Source organism: Lepus europaeus, chromosome 1, assembly GCF_033115175.1.
Source record: "Lepus europaeus isolate LE1 chromosome 1, mLepTim1.pri, whole genome shotgun sequence".
Lineage (NCBI taxonomy): Eukaryota > Metazoa > Chordata > Mammalia > Lagomorpha > Leporidae > Lepus > Lepus europaeus.
The window spans coordinates 96,161,891-96,179,136 of record NC_084827.1 but is presented as its reverse complement, the minus strand read 5'-3'; the positions used below and the strand labels follow the sequence as shown (position 1 = coordinate 96,179,136).

Genomic DNA, 17,246 nt, shown 5'->3' with positions numbered 1-17,246 from the left:
CTGAACCCAGGATCCAGGAACTTTTTCAGGGTTTCTCATGCTGGTGCAGGGGTCTAAGCACATGGGCCATTTTCTACTGATTTTCCAAGCCATCAAAAGTTAGATGGATCATAAGTGGAGCAGTAGGGACTTGAACAGGCACCCATATGGGATGCTGGCACCGTAGGCATATGCTTAACCCACTACACAACAGCGTCGGCCCCTAGAGCTTTAGTTTTGTTCATTGCTATATCCCCAGCACATGCAACAATATTTAGCATATATTAGCATATTAGGAACTCAAAATCACGTATTTAATATCTCTTATTAGATGTATTTAGTTTGACATCTCTCCCCCTCCAAATATTAACATAAAATTATTAAGTAAAAACCAGACAAAATTACATGTATATATTTATAGTCAGATATTGGTAATTTTAAAGTTCTGTTATTTTGTAACCCAAAATATACAAATTTCTAAAACCATAAACCCATAATTGATGAGAAACATGGTAACAATCACCTATGGCTGAACCAACTGTACATATTAATATTTATTTTTCTCAACACTTTGAATCACAAATAATTTTATATTTCTTTTTTTAATTTGTGGAGGATGGTCAAGGGAGGAAAAGCGTCTGTTACAGATATCTGGAATTTTATTCATACGTATATACAGACTACAAAAAGGACCCTAAAAATGGAAGGCCTCCATGAAAGTAAGCAATTTAAGACACAATTCCAGTGTTAATTGCATTTCAAAACTGTCAGTGCTATGATTTGTTTGTGGAAATTATCATTTTATATGCCCCAAATAATTTACAGTTACACATAAATTTGTTACATGTTAATAAAACAAATATATCAAGTAAATCAATAAAAATAAACTGTTGAAATCTTTACCTAGTATATACTAAACTGATCTTCTATATATAAAGAGGATTGAAAATGAATCTTGATGTGAATGGAAGGGGAGAGGGAGCGGGAAAGGGGAGGTTTGCAGGCAGGAGGGAAGTTATGGGTTGGGGGAAGCCATTGTAACCCATAAGCTGTACTTTGGAAATTTATATTCACTAAATAAAAGTTTAATAAATGAAAAAAAATATTTAAGTATCCTCAAACATTGGCATTTCACATAATTCCAATTTACCCTCCTGTTTCATCACAATTCCCTTCATGAGAAACTATTTTTACCTGGTGACATCTCAATACATGGATGTTTACTTAGAGTCAGTATTCTAAATATACCTTCAAATATCTGTAGATGAACACAACATTTAACTGCTGGGAAATTGTTCTGATTTCAGTCAAAACAGTTCAAGTTTGTATAATGTGCTTAAATATACGAATAAATTCATTGTTTGGGTGATTCAGACACTTTCTAAGTATCATTTCAAGTTTTCTGGAAAATAAAGTAAGCTTTTCTTTTTAACTAGTTATTTGAGGATCCCAGCTTTCACATCTTTATATAATCCATATTAGTCATCATTGTGGCTAATGAATATGTCCATATTTTAGATAAAAATATCTTACAATGCAACTTATGAGCATTAACATATTTGGAATCAAATCAATATCAACATATTTTTACATCTTCAAAATTACAGTTTGGATTGTGATTCATTGGGAATTTTGCAGCATTAGTTGTTCACAGGCAGTAACACAACTGAGTCATTTAGGATGATTAGCAAACACACACTAATTTGTCTACAGTTTCTGGATGGTATTGCTGTTCTCTTATTGATAACATATACTGTGGTATCATATAAAATAAAATTAAAATGATTTCATTAATATTATTTCAAAGGCTATTTACAAAATCTCTCAATTCAAGCAGTAAGTACCATAAATACGGGTTTTATATAATTTTGTGCTAAGCAAAATGAATCCCCTGTTTAAAAAATGTTGAATTGTTCTATAGTTTAAGGCTTATTACTCAGTTATTTAATATGCTGAATGGTTCTTAAGAAACAATATTGGCCATGAATATATTTATATATCCGCTCAATGAAGACCATTTTTTTCAATTCATGGCTCAGTTGTATGTCAATTATTACCCCTATAACCTCAGATTTAATATTTAATGAACCTATATTCTTATAATTGAAAGTCAAGAACTTATGAAAATTTGAAATAATATTTGCACCATTTTCTGGAACATGTAAGTATCATATTTACTGATTTTATTATATCATGGCATATAAAACAAATAAATGCAACATACTAACAGCACATAAAACACTCAAAAATATGCTTAATGTAAATCTTTAAAAATATAAATGTGTCTACATTCACTCAAATATACACACATACACAGAACTCTACATAAAATTATTCAAGTTTCTTCAAAGCACACGTTTAAATATTCTTTGCTTAATCATTTGCTGGGGACCAAAAAGGTCCATAATATGTAGTTATTTATGATCTTGTTGAGACAGACATTTCAAAAACCTACAGTGGTATGAGCAGTCAGTTACTTAGCTACTAATTGAATCTTTTGACAATTACCAGTCAAAAGATCTTAATACAGTTTTGATCTCACTTGAAATAATACAGTAATATAGCAAAATCCAAACTTATTAAATATGAAGATAAAATAACCCTTTAGAAGTGGAAAACCTTATTTTTATTAATTATCCTTTTTAAAAATATAGAAAATTGTGAATGTTAAAACAACTTCTATTCATGTAGAAGATATCCTAGAGAATATTTGTAAAAAGGGATTTTCTTAAATCTCAGGACATACCTTTTAAGAATGCCAAGAGTTTACTTTATAAAAACTATATACTGTACTACAAAGACAATACGCCACTATATATTCTGACTGTTATTAAATCCATCTACATAGGTTCAAACATCTAGAGTATAGCTTACATTTAATCACATAAAATTTGACTGAATCAATATCATTTTTCATGCAGTATTGTTTCCAAGTAAATATCTCTTCCATCACTGATATCTAAGCATTCTAATTATACACTGCAGCAAAATTTCAGGAATTCACAATGAATAATTTTTAAAGGGTCAAAGACCCATACAACCAATGGCTAGTGTTATGCAAGAATAGCAAAGCATAAACTTTTCCCGGATGAACTATATGGAGGGTTCTCTGCAGGCAAGCAAATCATCCATTAAACCATGCTTGTTCTATCTTTGGCAAGATAAAGCAAAACAAAACAAAAATATCCCATGAATAAAATCCTGTTAGAACTCTATTTCACAGTGTCTTTGCAAGTAACACACTGTGCACTGCCAAAGAAAACAGTTTGTATTTCTCAGCATAGACATGCATAGCAAATTCCTGCTTTGCCACAGGTACCAAGAAACATACAATCCTAGAATTAACATAATCTGAGTTAACAGAAGTTCTAAGATTCTGAAACATGGGAATCACTTATATTAAATTATATAACACACGTAAACTCACCCTTCTAATCTTACATCCGGCAGACTTCTGTTAAGGGCGATCAAATCACTGGCCATAAGGTTAAACTGATTGATTTTAAACAGTTCTTTCATTTTCTCCTGGTCATCTTTAGGAATCAGTACAGCTTTTCCCATTTCTCCTGGGCCTTCTTGGTTTCTTGAAATAACAGCTGTAAGACATACACAAGTACACAGACATACACACACAGATAATAAACGGCATAAATAAACTCACAAATCAGATTAGATTCTGCAGTGTATTATTTATATGTTGGTTTAATAATATAATCATTAAGACATTGTTTATGAACCATATACTATATAGAAAAGAAATTTATTAGCCCAATGCTTTACATTGGCTTTTAAGTTTAAGCATACTATATTATCTGATAATCAAGACATAACAGCTAAGCAATACAAGACACTAAATCTTATTACTCTTTGGTCATTTTTTATAGCATACTAATTAGAGAGAGATAATGTTGAACACTGGGAAAGTGTACAAAATAAAAGAAAATTTCTGAAAATATACAAAAAGTTTCTTTTCACATTCAATTAAATGCTTTGATCTTTCACATGTCTACTGCGATCAGATCTTTGCAACAACAAATAAGGTTGATAATTTTTTCCTCATAGCGATTTTATTTTTTGTCAAATCATTTTTACATGCATAAAAAGAAGTTTCACAGTTGTGACATATAATTTAAAATGCCAAGTTGGAGAGGTGTTCCAAACCAGAACATGACAACTGCATTCTTTGTTTGGCGGTTCATTAAGAGGATGCAGAATTTGACATGCAGGCTAATGTTCTTGCCATTTCTCTCAACTTATCTCTTTACTAAAGTGCCTAATAGCTCTAAAATGCATGTTTCAATGTGTCCTCAGATGTTTGACTGTGTGCTAACATATAATAAGACAATGTTCCAATTCATCTTTTACCTCTACTCTAGTCTACATAATACTAAATTAGGTTAAATGTGACTTGGTTCCTGACTTTTCCAATGTTTTTCCATATTATACTTCTTAACACATTACCTTTACTAAATTTATTTTCCAAATAACTGGCGAATATTTCAAAATAACCAATCCTAAAGATTGTCAAAAAAAGATACAATGAATGCCAAGATAATTTGAAAAATATAACATTCCCTAAAATACAAATTTTAAAATCATATTAAAATTTGGTAAAACTCTAGAACACATTTTCTTAAGATATATTTATTAATTTGAGAGGCAGAGTAATAGACAGAGAGGAGGAGAGACAGAGAGAGAGAGAGAGGTCTTCCATGTGCTGGGTCACTCCCTAAATGGTCACAAGGGTCAGAGCTGGGCCAATCTGAAGCCAGGAGCTTCTTCTGGGTCTCTCACATGGGTGTAGGGACCCAAGCATTTGGGCCATCTTCCACTGCTTTCCTAGGCCATAAATTGAGAGCTAGATCAGAAGGAGCAGCCGGACACAAACAGACGCCCATATGGCATGCTGGCGGAGGTTTAGCCTACTAAATCACAGCACGGGCCCCAGGATAGAACACAATTAGCAAACATCTGCTGAGTTGACTTTCACAGTTGTAAGACATCAAAAATGGTATTATTGGTAAAAATACACAATCGGCCACCCAGTTGACTATTCTCTATGAAACGTCAGCTTGCCTTTGATAGGTATGAACCAAACTAAAATATAATATGTACCTCTAAGGGCCTTTAGATATGGGTACCAGGAAAGTGATTAACTTTGAAACTCTCTCATGTATAGAAAAACATTAAGAACTGAGAAAATTTTAAATGGGAAACATATGTTCATCCAACTTCAAAATAATTAAAAATTTTGCCATAGAAAGTAAGTTTACAAAAGTTATAAATCATTTTAATAAACAAAATAGAAATGATAACTATATGAGAAATCATTTGTCTATTAAAGAAATAAAATTATTAAAGTAATTTATCTTAGGAGTTAGTAATCTTAAATCAGTAAACAGAATTGATGGCATTGACTTTGGATGAATTTATGCTTTTGATGAAATAGTAGCACTAAGGTACCTTTCATTTCTAGGATTTTATTTTCCTTTTTTAATATTCTTATTTATTTGATAGATAAAGTAGAAGAGAGGCAGAGATACACAAGGGGTTCTATCTGCTAGTTTACTCCCCAGATGCCAGCATGGGGCCAAACTAGAACTAAACCTAGGTATTCTATTGTAGTTTTAATTTCACTCAATGTGGTTTTCAACAGTTTTTCTGCTTGGTTTTGTTTAATTATTTCTATCTCTCTTTCAAATCTCATCTTTTCAAATTTAAAATATTGAGTCATTTCCATGTGTCTATTGAATTTATTTTGATTTCCTTGAAACAACTGTTTGAAAATCTTCATCCAAACGTGGAAATTTCAATCCCTAGACAGTTGGTTTCTGGAACATTTCTTTTTAGGTAATGTCATGGCTCCCTGGAAGTTCTTGATGTTTGATGATTGTGATATCATCTGTGCACTGAAATATTAATTATAGTAATCTGGCTCCATGTGTGGTTGCCCCCCCTCTCAAATTCTAACTGCTCTGTTCTGTTGCTGAAATTGGCTATGGTGTGTGTGCTACGATGAATTCATTGCTCAATACTAAACCTCTTAGACACTGGTGATGCTGATTAGAATATAAGATCATACAACCAGGATAACTGAACCTCACTGGGCACTGAAGCAGGTCCAAAGCTCTACAGGCACTGGCCTGGGGTTAGTGTTCATTAGAACCTTCTCATTTCCTTTTTTTTTAATCATTCGGTTAATGAATTCAAACACAATCTTATGAGGCTTTATCAGGTTCTGGACCTTAACCAAGTAGGCACAGCTTTGAGCTGCAAAGCATAGCTCTAAGCTGCCTCTCCCACTTCTTGCCAGTGTAAGGAGAAGGGAGAATTAGGCCACCAAGCTGTGGAAGCTCTAAATATTCATACCACAGTTAAGAGGACAGGGGTAGGGGCTAGAGAGCGGTAAATTTCCACAATGGGCCCAGCACTAAGATTGAGTTTGTACTCCCTATCCCCAATGGGAGGGTGTCCCCAAATTGTGCTCCTTGGGCCTGGGGAGAGGGTGAGGTAGACCATTTTTTCCTTCTTGCTTTCTTCAGTGGTACTTTTCTTATGATTATAACAAGATGAGGCACTTGGGTCTCTCATCTAGCTCCTGCAGTTCTGATGAAGGTGACTTGGTGTTTTTACAATCTGTTCACACTGGTATCTCTGCAGGGAGGTGGGCCTTGGACCTCTTTACTCAGCTGCCACCCTGGCTCTGCATTCAGTACTACATTTTACTTATCCACTTATCCATAGATGGAGCCTTGGCTGATCCTACATCTTGACAATTGTTAATAGTACCACAGTAAACATGGAAGTGCAAGTATTTATATGATTTTGCTGATTCATTTCCTTTAATCATAAAGAGTTATATCATATACCAGTTTTATTTTCAGTTTTTTGAGAAACCTCCCTATTCTGCTCCATAATGGCTGTAGTAGTTTTCATTTGCAACAACAGTACATAACTGTTTCCCTTTCTCCACATCTGTGCCAGCACTTGTTGTCTTTGCCATTTTTTTTCATTATAGCCACTTTAACTAGGGTGAGGAAATTTTACAGTGGCATTGTTTTGCATTTCCTTGAAAATTAGTAATACATTTTTTCAAATCCTCGTTTGCTACTTGTATAAGGGAATTAAAAAGTTTATGGAAATAGAATTAAAAAGTTTATTTTGGTACAAAAAAATCCTTGAAATTCATGCACAATAATATGTCTTATTTTGACATTCAGATCATTCACCTAATTCAATCGATTATTTGTTTTTTTTTTAAAGATGCATTTATTTATTTGAAAATCAGAGTTAGAGAGAGAGAGAGAGAGAATATCTCCATCCACTAGTTCACTCCCCAGATGGCCTCAATAGCTAGAGTTGGACCAGACCAAAGCCAGAGGCAAGAAGCTTCTTTCAGGTCACCCACAGGGGTTGCAGGGCCCAAAGCACTTATGCCATCCTTCACTGCCCTTCCCGCACTGTCAGCAGCGAGCTGCATTGGAAGTGAAACAACCAGGACACAAAACCATGCCTAACTAGGAAACTGGTTCTGCAGGCAGTGGCTTTACACTCTATGCCACAAAGCCAGCCAGCCACATATGGGTGGTTTTTTAGTTTGTTTTGCTGTTGACTTGTCTAAGCTTTTATACTCTAGATGCTAACTTTGGTATGGATAGTTTGCAAATTTCATTTGTACAGTTTAAGAAAAAAAACATTGCTTCCAAAGAAAATGAATTTCTATGGTAATTTCAGTAGTCCTTAGAAATCTGATATAAAAATATTATTAGGTTATATAATGTCTCTGTTGGCCATAAATACACAATTTAGATGTTTAATGATGTATTTTTAATTGTAACCTTACTGCTATCAAAATGATTATTTTTCTAGGTTAAACATTAAAGACTAGTAAAATTTTGAATTGATATATTTAAATGACTTTCACAAGTGAAAAAAACAATTCCCAATTCATTGTTTTTTACAATGCCCTTGGAAGGTAAGAAAACTTCTTTTTATCTGCTTTGGTTCTCTAGATAATGTACAAATTAAACTGACATAAGTCATATAAACAAGAAAAAAATCATACAACTTTTACTTATTAGGTGTACATGAGAGTCTTTAAAAGAGAAATGAAGACCTAGAAAAGCTGTTAGGTCAAAAAGCTTACATACGGTTTTACAGCAACAAGGATAATTGTGTAAATATGACAAAAGGTCTTAGGTTAGGGGCAAAAAATGGTAGCACAGTGACTAGGAAATGGCAGCACAGTGATTAGGAATTATTTAGGAAATGTACTGGGAGACAAGTGTTATTTTTCTAAGTTTGGTTTCATATATCCATTCCAGTGTTGAATCCAAGTTTCTAGCAGAGGGTGACTCAACTATTTGGGCCCCTGCAACCCATATGGGAGACCTGGATGGATTTCCAGGCTCCTGAGTACAGACTGCAGCAGCAACAGCCACACAGCCATTTGGGGAGTGAACAAGAGGATGGATGATTGATTCTACCTCTCTCCCCCCTCCCTCTCGCTCTCCTCTCTTCCCTCTCCCATCTCCACTGTTTCTCTCCCATTTTCCTTTAGTTTACAAAAGTGTTTAAAAAAGAGGACTATTAAAATATAACAAAACAATTAATCTACCAAAAAGAACATTACACATGAATTACATTATTTGTTAATGTACATGACATTATGAATATTTTCTTATTGGCAGATTACCCCATTAACAAGGAACACTGCCTATTTGAAAAAAAGAAAACGGGCCAGTCAATATATAGAAAAAAAAGCTTGAAGTGATAAAAATAAGCTAACTTTTAAGTAATGATTTATTCTGTTAAGGAACATGGTAATATATAATGCATATTGGTAAGAGCATAACATTGAAAGAATATCTAAATTTCATTCTGTGTGATGCTTTCCAAAAATCTCTTTCAAATTGTATTCTCATCCTCGGATTAATAAATTGTTGACTTCTGTATTTTTGCCTTTAAAATATTTCTTCTCATTAACACTGCAGCTCTCCTTTCAATTTGATTCATTCCAATTTGACAATCATAATAAATTAGATACCTTGACTTTTAGTCAGTCTCATCTTTAAATACTCATATGTTATTACCAGTAAACAGTTTACTTAAAATTATGCTCTTTGTGTTGTCAATTGAGAATGTATTGTTTAGTGGAGTCAAGAAATGACACTAATGGCTGACACCATCCCTCTACTATCAAAACCTCTTTATCCTCCACTCAGAACTCGCTGGGCCATGCTCATAGTCATGAGTTTATCAAGGGTAATTCATTAAAAAAACAACACAAAACAAAAAGGAAATCCAAGCAGACATATGATTGTTTGACATGCCTTTTTGACTTTATGCTGGTGCAAAAGTGATACATATTCAGTTGAAACCATACTCTAAATTTTGCATTTTGAACTGTTCTGGAACTAGCAATCATATGTGACTCAATACCCCTCAGGATGCTGAGCAGTAGCTGCAAGGTGCAGCTCCCAGACAGCCACACAATCTAAAGGAAAAACAACCCATACTACAGTGTGCTACAACTTTCAGCATGTTAGACGCATCAAATGTATTTTCAACATACTTTCACCTTATGATGGATTATAAAGCTAGAACTCCTTTGCATGTCGAAGAGTATATCAATTCACTTGCTTTGGCCCATTCCTCTTATAAGTGATAATGACCTTTAAATATCAATGTTAGGTATCACCTACAAATTTCTTGGGGCTCATAAAATAATACTCCAAAAGTAATACTTTGGTGTGAATTATGTCAACTAAAAAAGAAAAAAAAAGCATTTTGACCTCTCCCCTATATATCTTGCCTCTCTTTCCCTACCAAAGCACAGGGCCCCCCTTATCTACCTTTAAGTCTCCAGAGATTAATTTACATGAATAAAGAATGAGGTTAACCACATAACCACAGTACAGGTGACTTGTACCAGGCTAGTGTTTGTACTTCAGGCCCATTTGTCTTCCCTCAAAATAATTTATTTATCCTCTAAAAGTGCCTACAGGTCTCACTTTTTTCTCCCTTATGAAGAGGGTATATAAGCATCATTTCCTTTGAGTTTTCCACCTTTCCTTGAGTTTCATTCTTTGTCTGCTGTCCATGAACTAGACCATTAATAAATGTGAGTGCCTTCTCTCCTGCTGATCCATTGTTGCTTTTTTCAATTCAGATTAACAAAGTTTTAAACAGTAGAAATTCATTTTGCACTGAAAAATTCAACAACCACATTTGTTCTGTTTAATGTATAAATGAGTAGCAATTCAGTAACCATTCCATGAAAAAGGAACTGTATACAAAATTCATAAATTTGACACATCTGACAATAAGCTTTTTATTCATGTTTTTCTTTTTCTTTTCTTTTTTTTTTTTGACAGGCAGAGTGGACAGTGAGAGAGAGAGACAGAGAGAAAGGTCTTCCTTTACTGTTGGTTCACCCTCCAATGGCCACCGCGGCCGGCGCACTGCGGCCAGCGCACCGCGCTGATCCGAAGGCAGGAGCCAGGTGCTTATCCTGGTCTCCCATGGGGTGCAGGGCCCAAGCACTTGGGCCATCTTCCACTGCATTCCTGGGCCATAGCAGAGAGCTGGCCTGGAAGAGGGCCTGGTTGGGACAGAATCCAGCGCCCCGACCGGGACTAGAACCCGTTTTGCCAGCGCCACTAGGTGGAAGATTAGCCTGTTGAGCCCCGGCACTGGCTATTCATGTTTTTAAGATGTCCATATGCAGTATATTCATTTAAGGCTATTACATTTCAGTAACTGGATTTTTATTCAACATGATAATTGCAAACAGCAAGCCGTGACTGAACCAAGTCCAGCAGACATTAGTGACTGTTTCCCCCAAAGTTGTCACCTATTAGATAATCAATAAGGCAGCGTTTCCATCAGCTAGCTAAGAAAGTGAGAGATCATCCACAAAACCAAGAGAACAATGATACACAATCTTATTCTTCATTTACTGTTAAATTAAAAAAATAATCTTTTGATGATAAATACTAACATTGAATGCTTCTTTGAAAGAACCAAAGAAGGAATTTAGAGAGCATAGCACTAAAAAAAAAAAAAAAAAAAAAAAAAAAAAAAAAAAAATTCAATGAAACTATTGTTTGAATGAATAGTCAACAATAAGCTACACATAAATATACTTATGTGTTTAAAATGGGGTCATTAACACATGCTAAACTTTATCATTTTACTTAACATCCTGGTGTATACTCAAGTTTTAATCATTTAAAAAGTAGATTTGGAAATCCTTCCCATAAGTACATGAATTCTCAACTCCTATGCAATGGCTAAACAATATGCCAAAACCTAGATGTACTATGACATATTTAACAAATAATTTTCTGTTGAACATTGATTTTGTTTTCATTCTCCACTATGAATATGTTATTAATATTCTTCCATATGTTATATATCTTTCCAAATGTGACTAATAATGTGCTTTGAAAAGGTGGTTGAAATTTAATGGAGAAATCACAGAATGCTATGTTGTATTTTGATTACTTTTCCCTAACCTCTTTGACTTTCAGTATTTTACTCCATTTGCTAGGAAGTTCCTTCCGTCTATGATCACCTAAGAAAGCCCTGTTTACCTGTAAAGACTTCATATTAAGGCAATAATTCTCCATCTCTATGATTTTATAGCTCCTTTACTTTATCCCAGTATATCCTTTATATCACTGCAATACAACCACATATTTATGTGTCATGGCAGGCAGTCTAACTATTAAACCAACCTATTTTCTCTTCCTCCTGGATACATAGCTATATAACATTTCCTAGCCCTCCAAGTCATTTAGTATGGTCTTGAACTGTGGATAAAAATGATATGTGTCAATCTCAGGTCTGGCTCATGAAACCTTTGTTGTAAATCTCCATGTATTCTCCCAGGCCACAGCAACATCTGCAGCCATGCTGACAGTACCCTGGGTATCTTAATTCTCTGTTACAGGAGAGCCACTTCCTCAATAGTGTTGCTTTTGCATAACTTAAATGAAAAAGTAAAACAAAACAGCCACTGTATTTTGCTATACCGTTGGCATTTTAGATATGTTATACCTGGCAGTGTTATTTCTGTTAATGCTGTTTGTGCATTCCCCTTATAGTATTTGATCCTTGCCAACACACTCTGTCTCAACTTTGACTCAGCACAGTTCCTGGCACTGATGATTCAATAGTGGATAAAATTTTTAAAAGTAGGAGGGGCCAGTGCTGTGGTATAGCAGGCAAAGCCTCTACCGGAGTGCCAGCTTCCCATATTGGGCATTGGTTCCAGTCCTGGCTGCTCTACTTCTGATCCAGCTCTCTGCAATGGCCTGGGAAAGCAGGAGAAGATGGCCCATTTCTGTGGGCCCCTGCACCCATGAGGGAGACCCAGAAGTGGCTCGTGGCTCCTGGCTTCAGATCGGCACAGCTCCAGCCATTGCAGCCATCTGGGCAGTGAACCAGCAGATGGCAGACCTCTTTCTCTCTGCCTCTGCCTCTCTGTAACTCTGCCTTTTTAATAAATAAATAAATATTTATAAAAAGGTGGAAGGAAATATTGAGATATTCTGGCTGTACTATCAAATATGGTAGCAATTAAAATTAACAGGGGTCCTGGGGGGCCTTTCTGGAGCAGCTGGTAAACTGACACTCAGGAGTCCCACATCTCATTTTGGAGTGCCTGACTCAATTGCTGGCAACTCTGTCTTCTGATCCAGCTTCCTGCTAATGCACCTGGTAATAGGCAGATGATGGCCCATCATGCCATTCACATGGAATACCCAGATGGAGTTCCTGGCTCACAGCTTTGGCCTGGCTCAGCACAAGCTGATTGGTGCTTTTGGGGAATAAATGAGTAGATGAAAAAAAATCTCTGTTTCTCTTCTTCTCTCTCTGTCACTCTGCCTTTCAAATAATTATATAAATAATTATATAAATAAAAAGAAATTGAACAAACTGAAGTTCTCAAAGTGAGTTTTCCCATCTAAGTGATATAGAACACCATCTGTTGTGGTGGTTAAAAAATAAAGACATAATATTTTAAATATTTTGCTTTCACTAGTATTTAATATTTGGGCTGAGATTAATATAAGTATATAGATCATAAATGAATTTATATACACCAACAACATCTCAAAAAATTTTTACACACAGTTTCACACAATATCTGGATTCTATGGCCTTAATGGGGTTTAGTCAAACCAAAAGTAAGATCTTAGCATAAATATTTCTCTATAGCATAATTTTAGTGATTACAGTTTTTTTGTAGATATGACACAATTGTGCAGCATTTACTGAATATACAGATAGTTATAGAAATAACCATTTAAATAAAGGGTGTTAAAGAAATCATCATGTAAAAAAAATAGTTGAATAATTTGTTTCAATCCCCAATAGTAACTTTTAATGAAAACAATGTTTTGTATAACTACAACAAAAATGATTCTCAATATCACCTCAACACAATTATAACTGTTGCAATATCGTCACCTCTTAGCCACACAATCATCAACCACTTACTCTACGTTTCTTGTTCATAATTTCTCCTTAAAGCATTTAAATAATTTCACAGTACTGATTAGATGGAATGTTATATACCAATGCCCATATGTACTAAAATAGATGCCCATTCATGCTAAAACAGATGCCCATATCAGTTTCCTGTAATATTCAATACATGAAAAGGAAAAATAGCTCATGAGTAATAACTCGGAAATTCCTTAACAAAATTATTCTAAAGTAAGAAATAGAGATCTACCCCAAAATGTACATATATATATATATATATATATATATATAAGGTATTTTAGTTATACATGTTTGTACATGCATACAATGTGAATGTAGATACTGTCTCCTCCACATATATATTTATATACAGTAAATGCTACATTCATTTAAAATATCCATATAAGAAAATTATTCAATAAAAAATTTTGCCATATAGGAATGTTTAATGATGTAGAAGTTGTCATGGTATTTTAAGTTAAAAAAAGATCATAAAGTACTGACATTGAATAAGACCATCTTTATAAAAAAGAAATATATAGATGAAATATACATATATAAATATATGTATATATAGATGAAATAAATATGTAGAGGTAAATACATGTATATATATATATATATATATATATATGTGCATATGCCATAAATTAAGGCCAGCAGGAGTACATTTTACATTATTTCTTTTGAGCCATCTGTATTTTCTAAATCATGCCAACATTACCCAGTAGGGTACTATTAGCTACATATTAACCACAAATCTTGCTTCATGAATGTGCATATAAGCCAGCTTTTACAATGACAAGTACAAAGTGAAGTCAGTAGATTCCAGGGTATTAAAAAGAAGGTATTGGAGTCCGGTGCAGTTCCTGAAGGAATGAAACCTTCTTAATGTACTCAAGTTTCCACACAGGTAGAGAAGAGTATCCACAACAGATTACAGTTTGCTATCGAAGGAAACTACCTCACAGGAAAAACATTTCAATTTAGAGATAAGAGAAAACATTTAGTAAGTCAACAAGGAAAAGTTCAAAGCCACTATGTCCTTTTTAGGAAAAAGTAAGGTCATATATTAGCATAAAACTATTTTATCTTTCCTTTCACAATCATCTTTATAAAACAATGTTTCTACACATCCATTAAGGCTGCACTGTGCTTATGTACAATGAAGAGACTAACTGGCAGAGTTGGCAGATTTTACAGTTAGAAATTTTCCCTGAGGGGAAAAAAAAAAAACTGGGCCACATTTGAAAGTGTTCAATAATGCTAAAATATGAAATTAATCCTTTAAGAATATGAATTTTAAAAGACTTCATTGTTGCAATTATACTAGTGGGACTATTAGTTTTAGTTTTAAATAGAAAATCTCATCCTCCCCATCTCTATCCACAATGCCAAAAAAAAAAAAAAAAAAAAAAACCCTTGAAAAAATACAAGAATTCTCTGGAAACAAAAGCACTAATTTTGGCTGCAGGAAGGTCTGAGAAGCCCTTTGGAAAAGGACATCTCAAGGGGAACAATGGGAACCCTAAACAAGCCCTTTACATAATCCAACATTCACAATGTAGACATGATAAGCTCTCAGTATTCAATATATCATCATAGACAGGATTCACCAAGTTTGCAAAAATACACCCACTTTGCCAAGAGGAAAATAGCACATTCACTGATTAAAATTCTAGTTATGGAAATGGCTCTATAACCTAAATTTAATTTTAAATGCATCATTTTATTTGTTATGAAGTTATATAAAATATCTAATAATTCTCTAAATTTATTAATAGTTGTCACACAATAGATGAGACAAGTAGAATTATTAGTCAGTAGGAGTTCATGCCTGAATTTAAAAAATAAAAAGCTTCATAAAGTCTGCAATTAAATGGAGTGTGGGCACAGAGCAAATCGTAACAACCATCCCAAAGAATCTAACAATATAAAACTAAATCTCCTGCAGGACTGTGAGATTGTCAATGGCACTTGTATTGAAGGTCTTTGGTTTAGCTTCCCAATGTGACTTGTCACTGTGTCAGTCTGTTCTGTGTACTAGGTTCTGGCACCTGATCTCTATATATACATGAACCAGGATCCTTTGCCCTTTGACTCCTGGTTGTTAAAGCACTGCAATGAATTAATGGACAGGAGGTGAATGAGGGTGAGGCATTTATTTGTATGTCTAACCTCTTGGCAAGGTTGCTGATATCTTTTATCCACACTATTATTTCATAGGAAGAGCCTATCACTGGTTAATGAAGGAGCAAAAATTGCAAACCTAAAGTAAATCAGAAAGCCAGCATCTGCTAGAAGTTGCTTATTCACAACTCTCTTCAGTGACAGTCCTGAAAGGCAGTGCCTGAAAAGAAATCTTCTCGCCAGGCAGAAATTCAGAAGAGAAATTTCAGTGAACACTGAAAATTAGAGATGGCTTGCAGTAAGAATCTAACCTGATCAATAAGCAGTCACTACCAGGATGGACAGCTGGTGAAGGTGTTCCACAGAACAATACTGAGTAAGAGGAAAGTGTGAGAGTTCTTTTTGAAACAGGCACATAGGATGGATATCCATGCCTCATTTAATCTTCCAAAGAGGTCTACCACTACAGGTATGCCTCTCAATAATCAGACAAAATTATACTTCCTATAGCTTTTAATCTTTTCTCTTTCAGTTAACTCAGCCCTTGTTCAGTGGGAGAGGGATGGAGAGTCCAGGACAACTCAGATAAAGGTGATGCATGAGGCAGTCAACATGAACTTTTCACTGTGGTTGTTATGGTTATGGCTTATCAACTTGCCAAAATTCAAAATAACACATAGCAATTCACAGGGAACCATTCTTGACCATCTGGCAGGCTGATTCAATTGGACCCCTTTGATCACTGTAGGGGAAAACATCTTCTCACAGGGAGATCCAGATTCTGGAATTTGCTTTCTCTGGTTACAGTTCTGTCAGAAGCAGAATTTTCAGACTTGCAAAATCCTCACTGGTCTTGTGTAATAACAAACTTGCCTCACTCCAGGGGAAATAACTTGCAGAAAAACAAACATGACAGGGCTCATGCAAAAATCTACTAATCTCATGCCCCCACATATGGAAGAAGCTGACATGATAGATGGAAATAATCTGAAAATATATTGTTATAGCTCCCATTTTGAAACAAAAACTTGTGTACTGTGCTTCACAGGATTTTATATATCTTAAACTAATACCTGACGTATGGTGTTATCTCTTCTATATATAGAATGCGTAGGTCCAGGAGCAAAACAAGGGAGCGAGAAATGTCTCTTTTACCAAGCAGCTCACTAAGGACTATTTGCTTTCAGTCTCTGTAATTCTGGACTTTATGATGAGAAGGACACTTGTTTCAAGGGGGAAAAATGTTTCCACAAGATAATACAATAGTGACAGTTAAATTGGAAATTGAATCTTCCCTCTGGCCACTATGAGATTCTCAAACTATCAAACTCATTCACAATATTGGGTGAGTTGATTGATTTTATTTTCCAATAGGAAATTACATTATTGCCTTATATGGGGCTAAACAAAACTATTTCTGAGGCTGGCATTGTGCCAGTATCCCATATGGGTGCAGGTTCATGTCCCGGCTGCTCCACTTTTGATCCAATTCCCTGCTGATGGCATGGGAAAAGCAGCAGAAGATGGTCTAAGTCCCTGGGCCCCTATTCCCCATGTGAGAGACCTGGAAGATGCACATGGCTCCTGGCTTTGGCCAGGCCCAGCCCTAGGCAGTTGCAACCATCTCAGGAATGAGCCAG

The 17,246-nt window shown here is 34.9% G+C and overlaps 1 protein-coding gene across 2 annotated transcripts in view; it reads right to left on the bottom strand.

The window, feature by feature from the left end:
* The window catches only part of GALNT13 (polypeptide N-acetylgalactosaminyltransferase 13), a 489,696-nt gene that overhangs the window by 311,000 nt on the left and 161,450 nt on the right, over positions 1 to 17,246 (bottom strand). For both annotated transcript variants that reach the window (XM_062199758.1, XM_062199766.1), the window contains exon 2: positions 3,407 to 3,575. In XM_062199758.1, the coding sequence (XP_062055742.1) occupies positions 3,407 to 3,575 (169 nt within the window). The remainder of the gene's footprint in view (positions 1 to 3,406; positions 3,576 to 17,246) is intronic.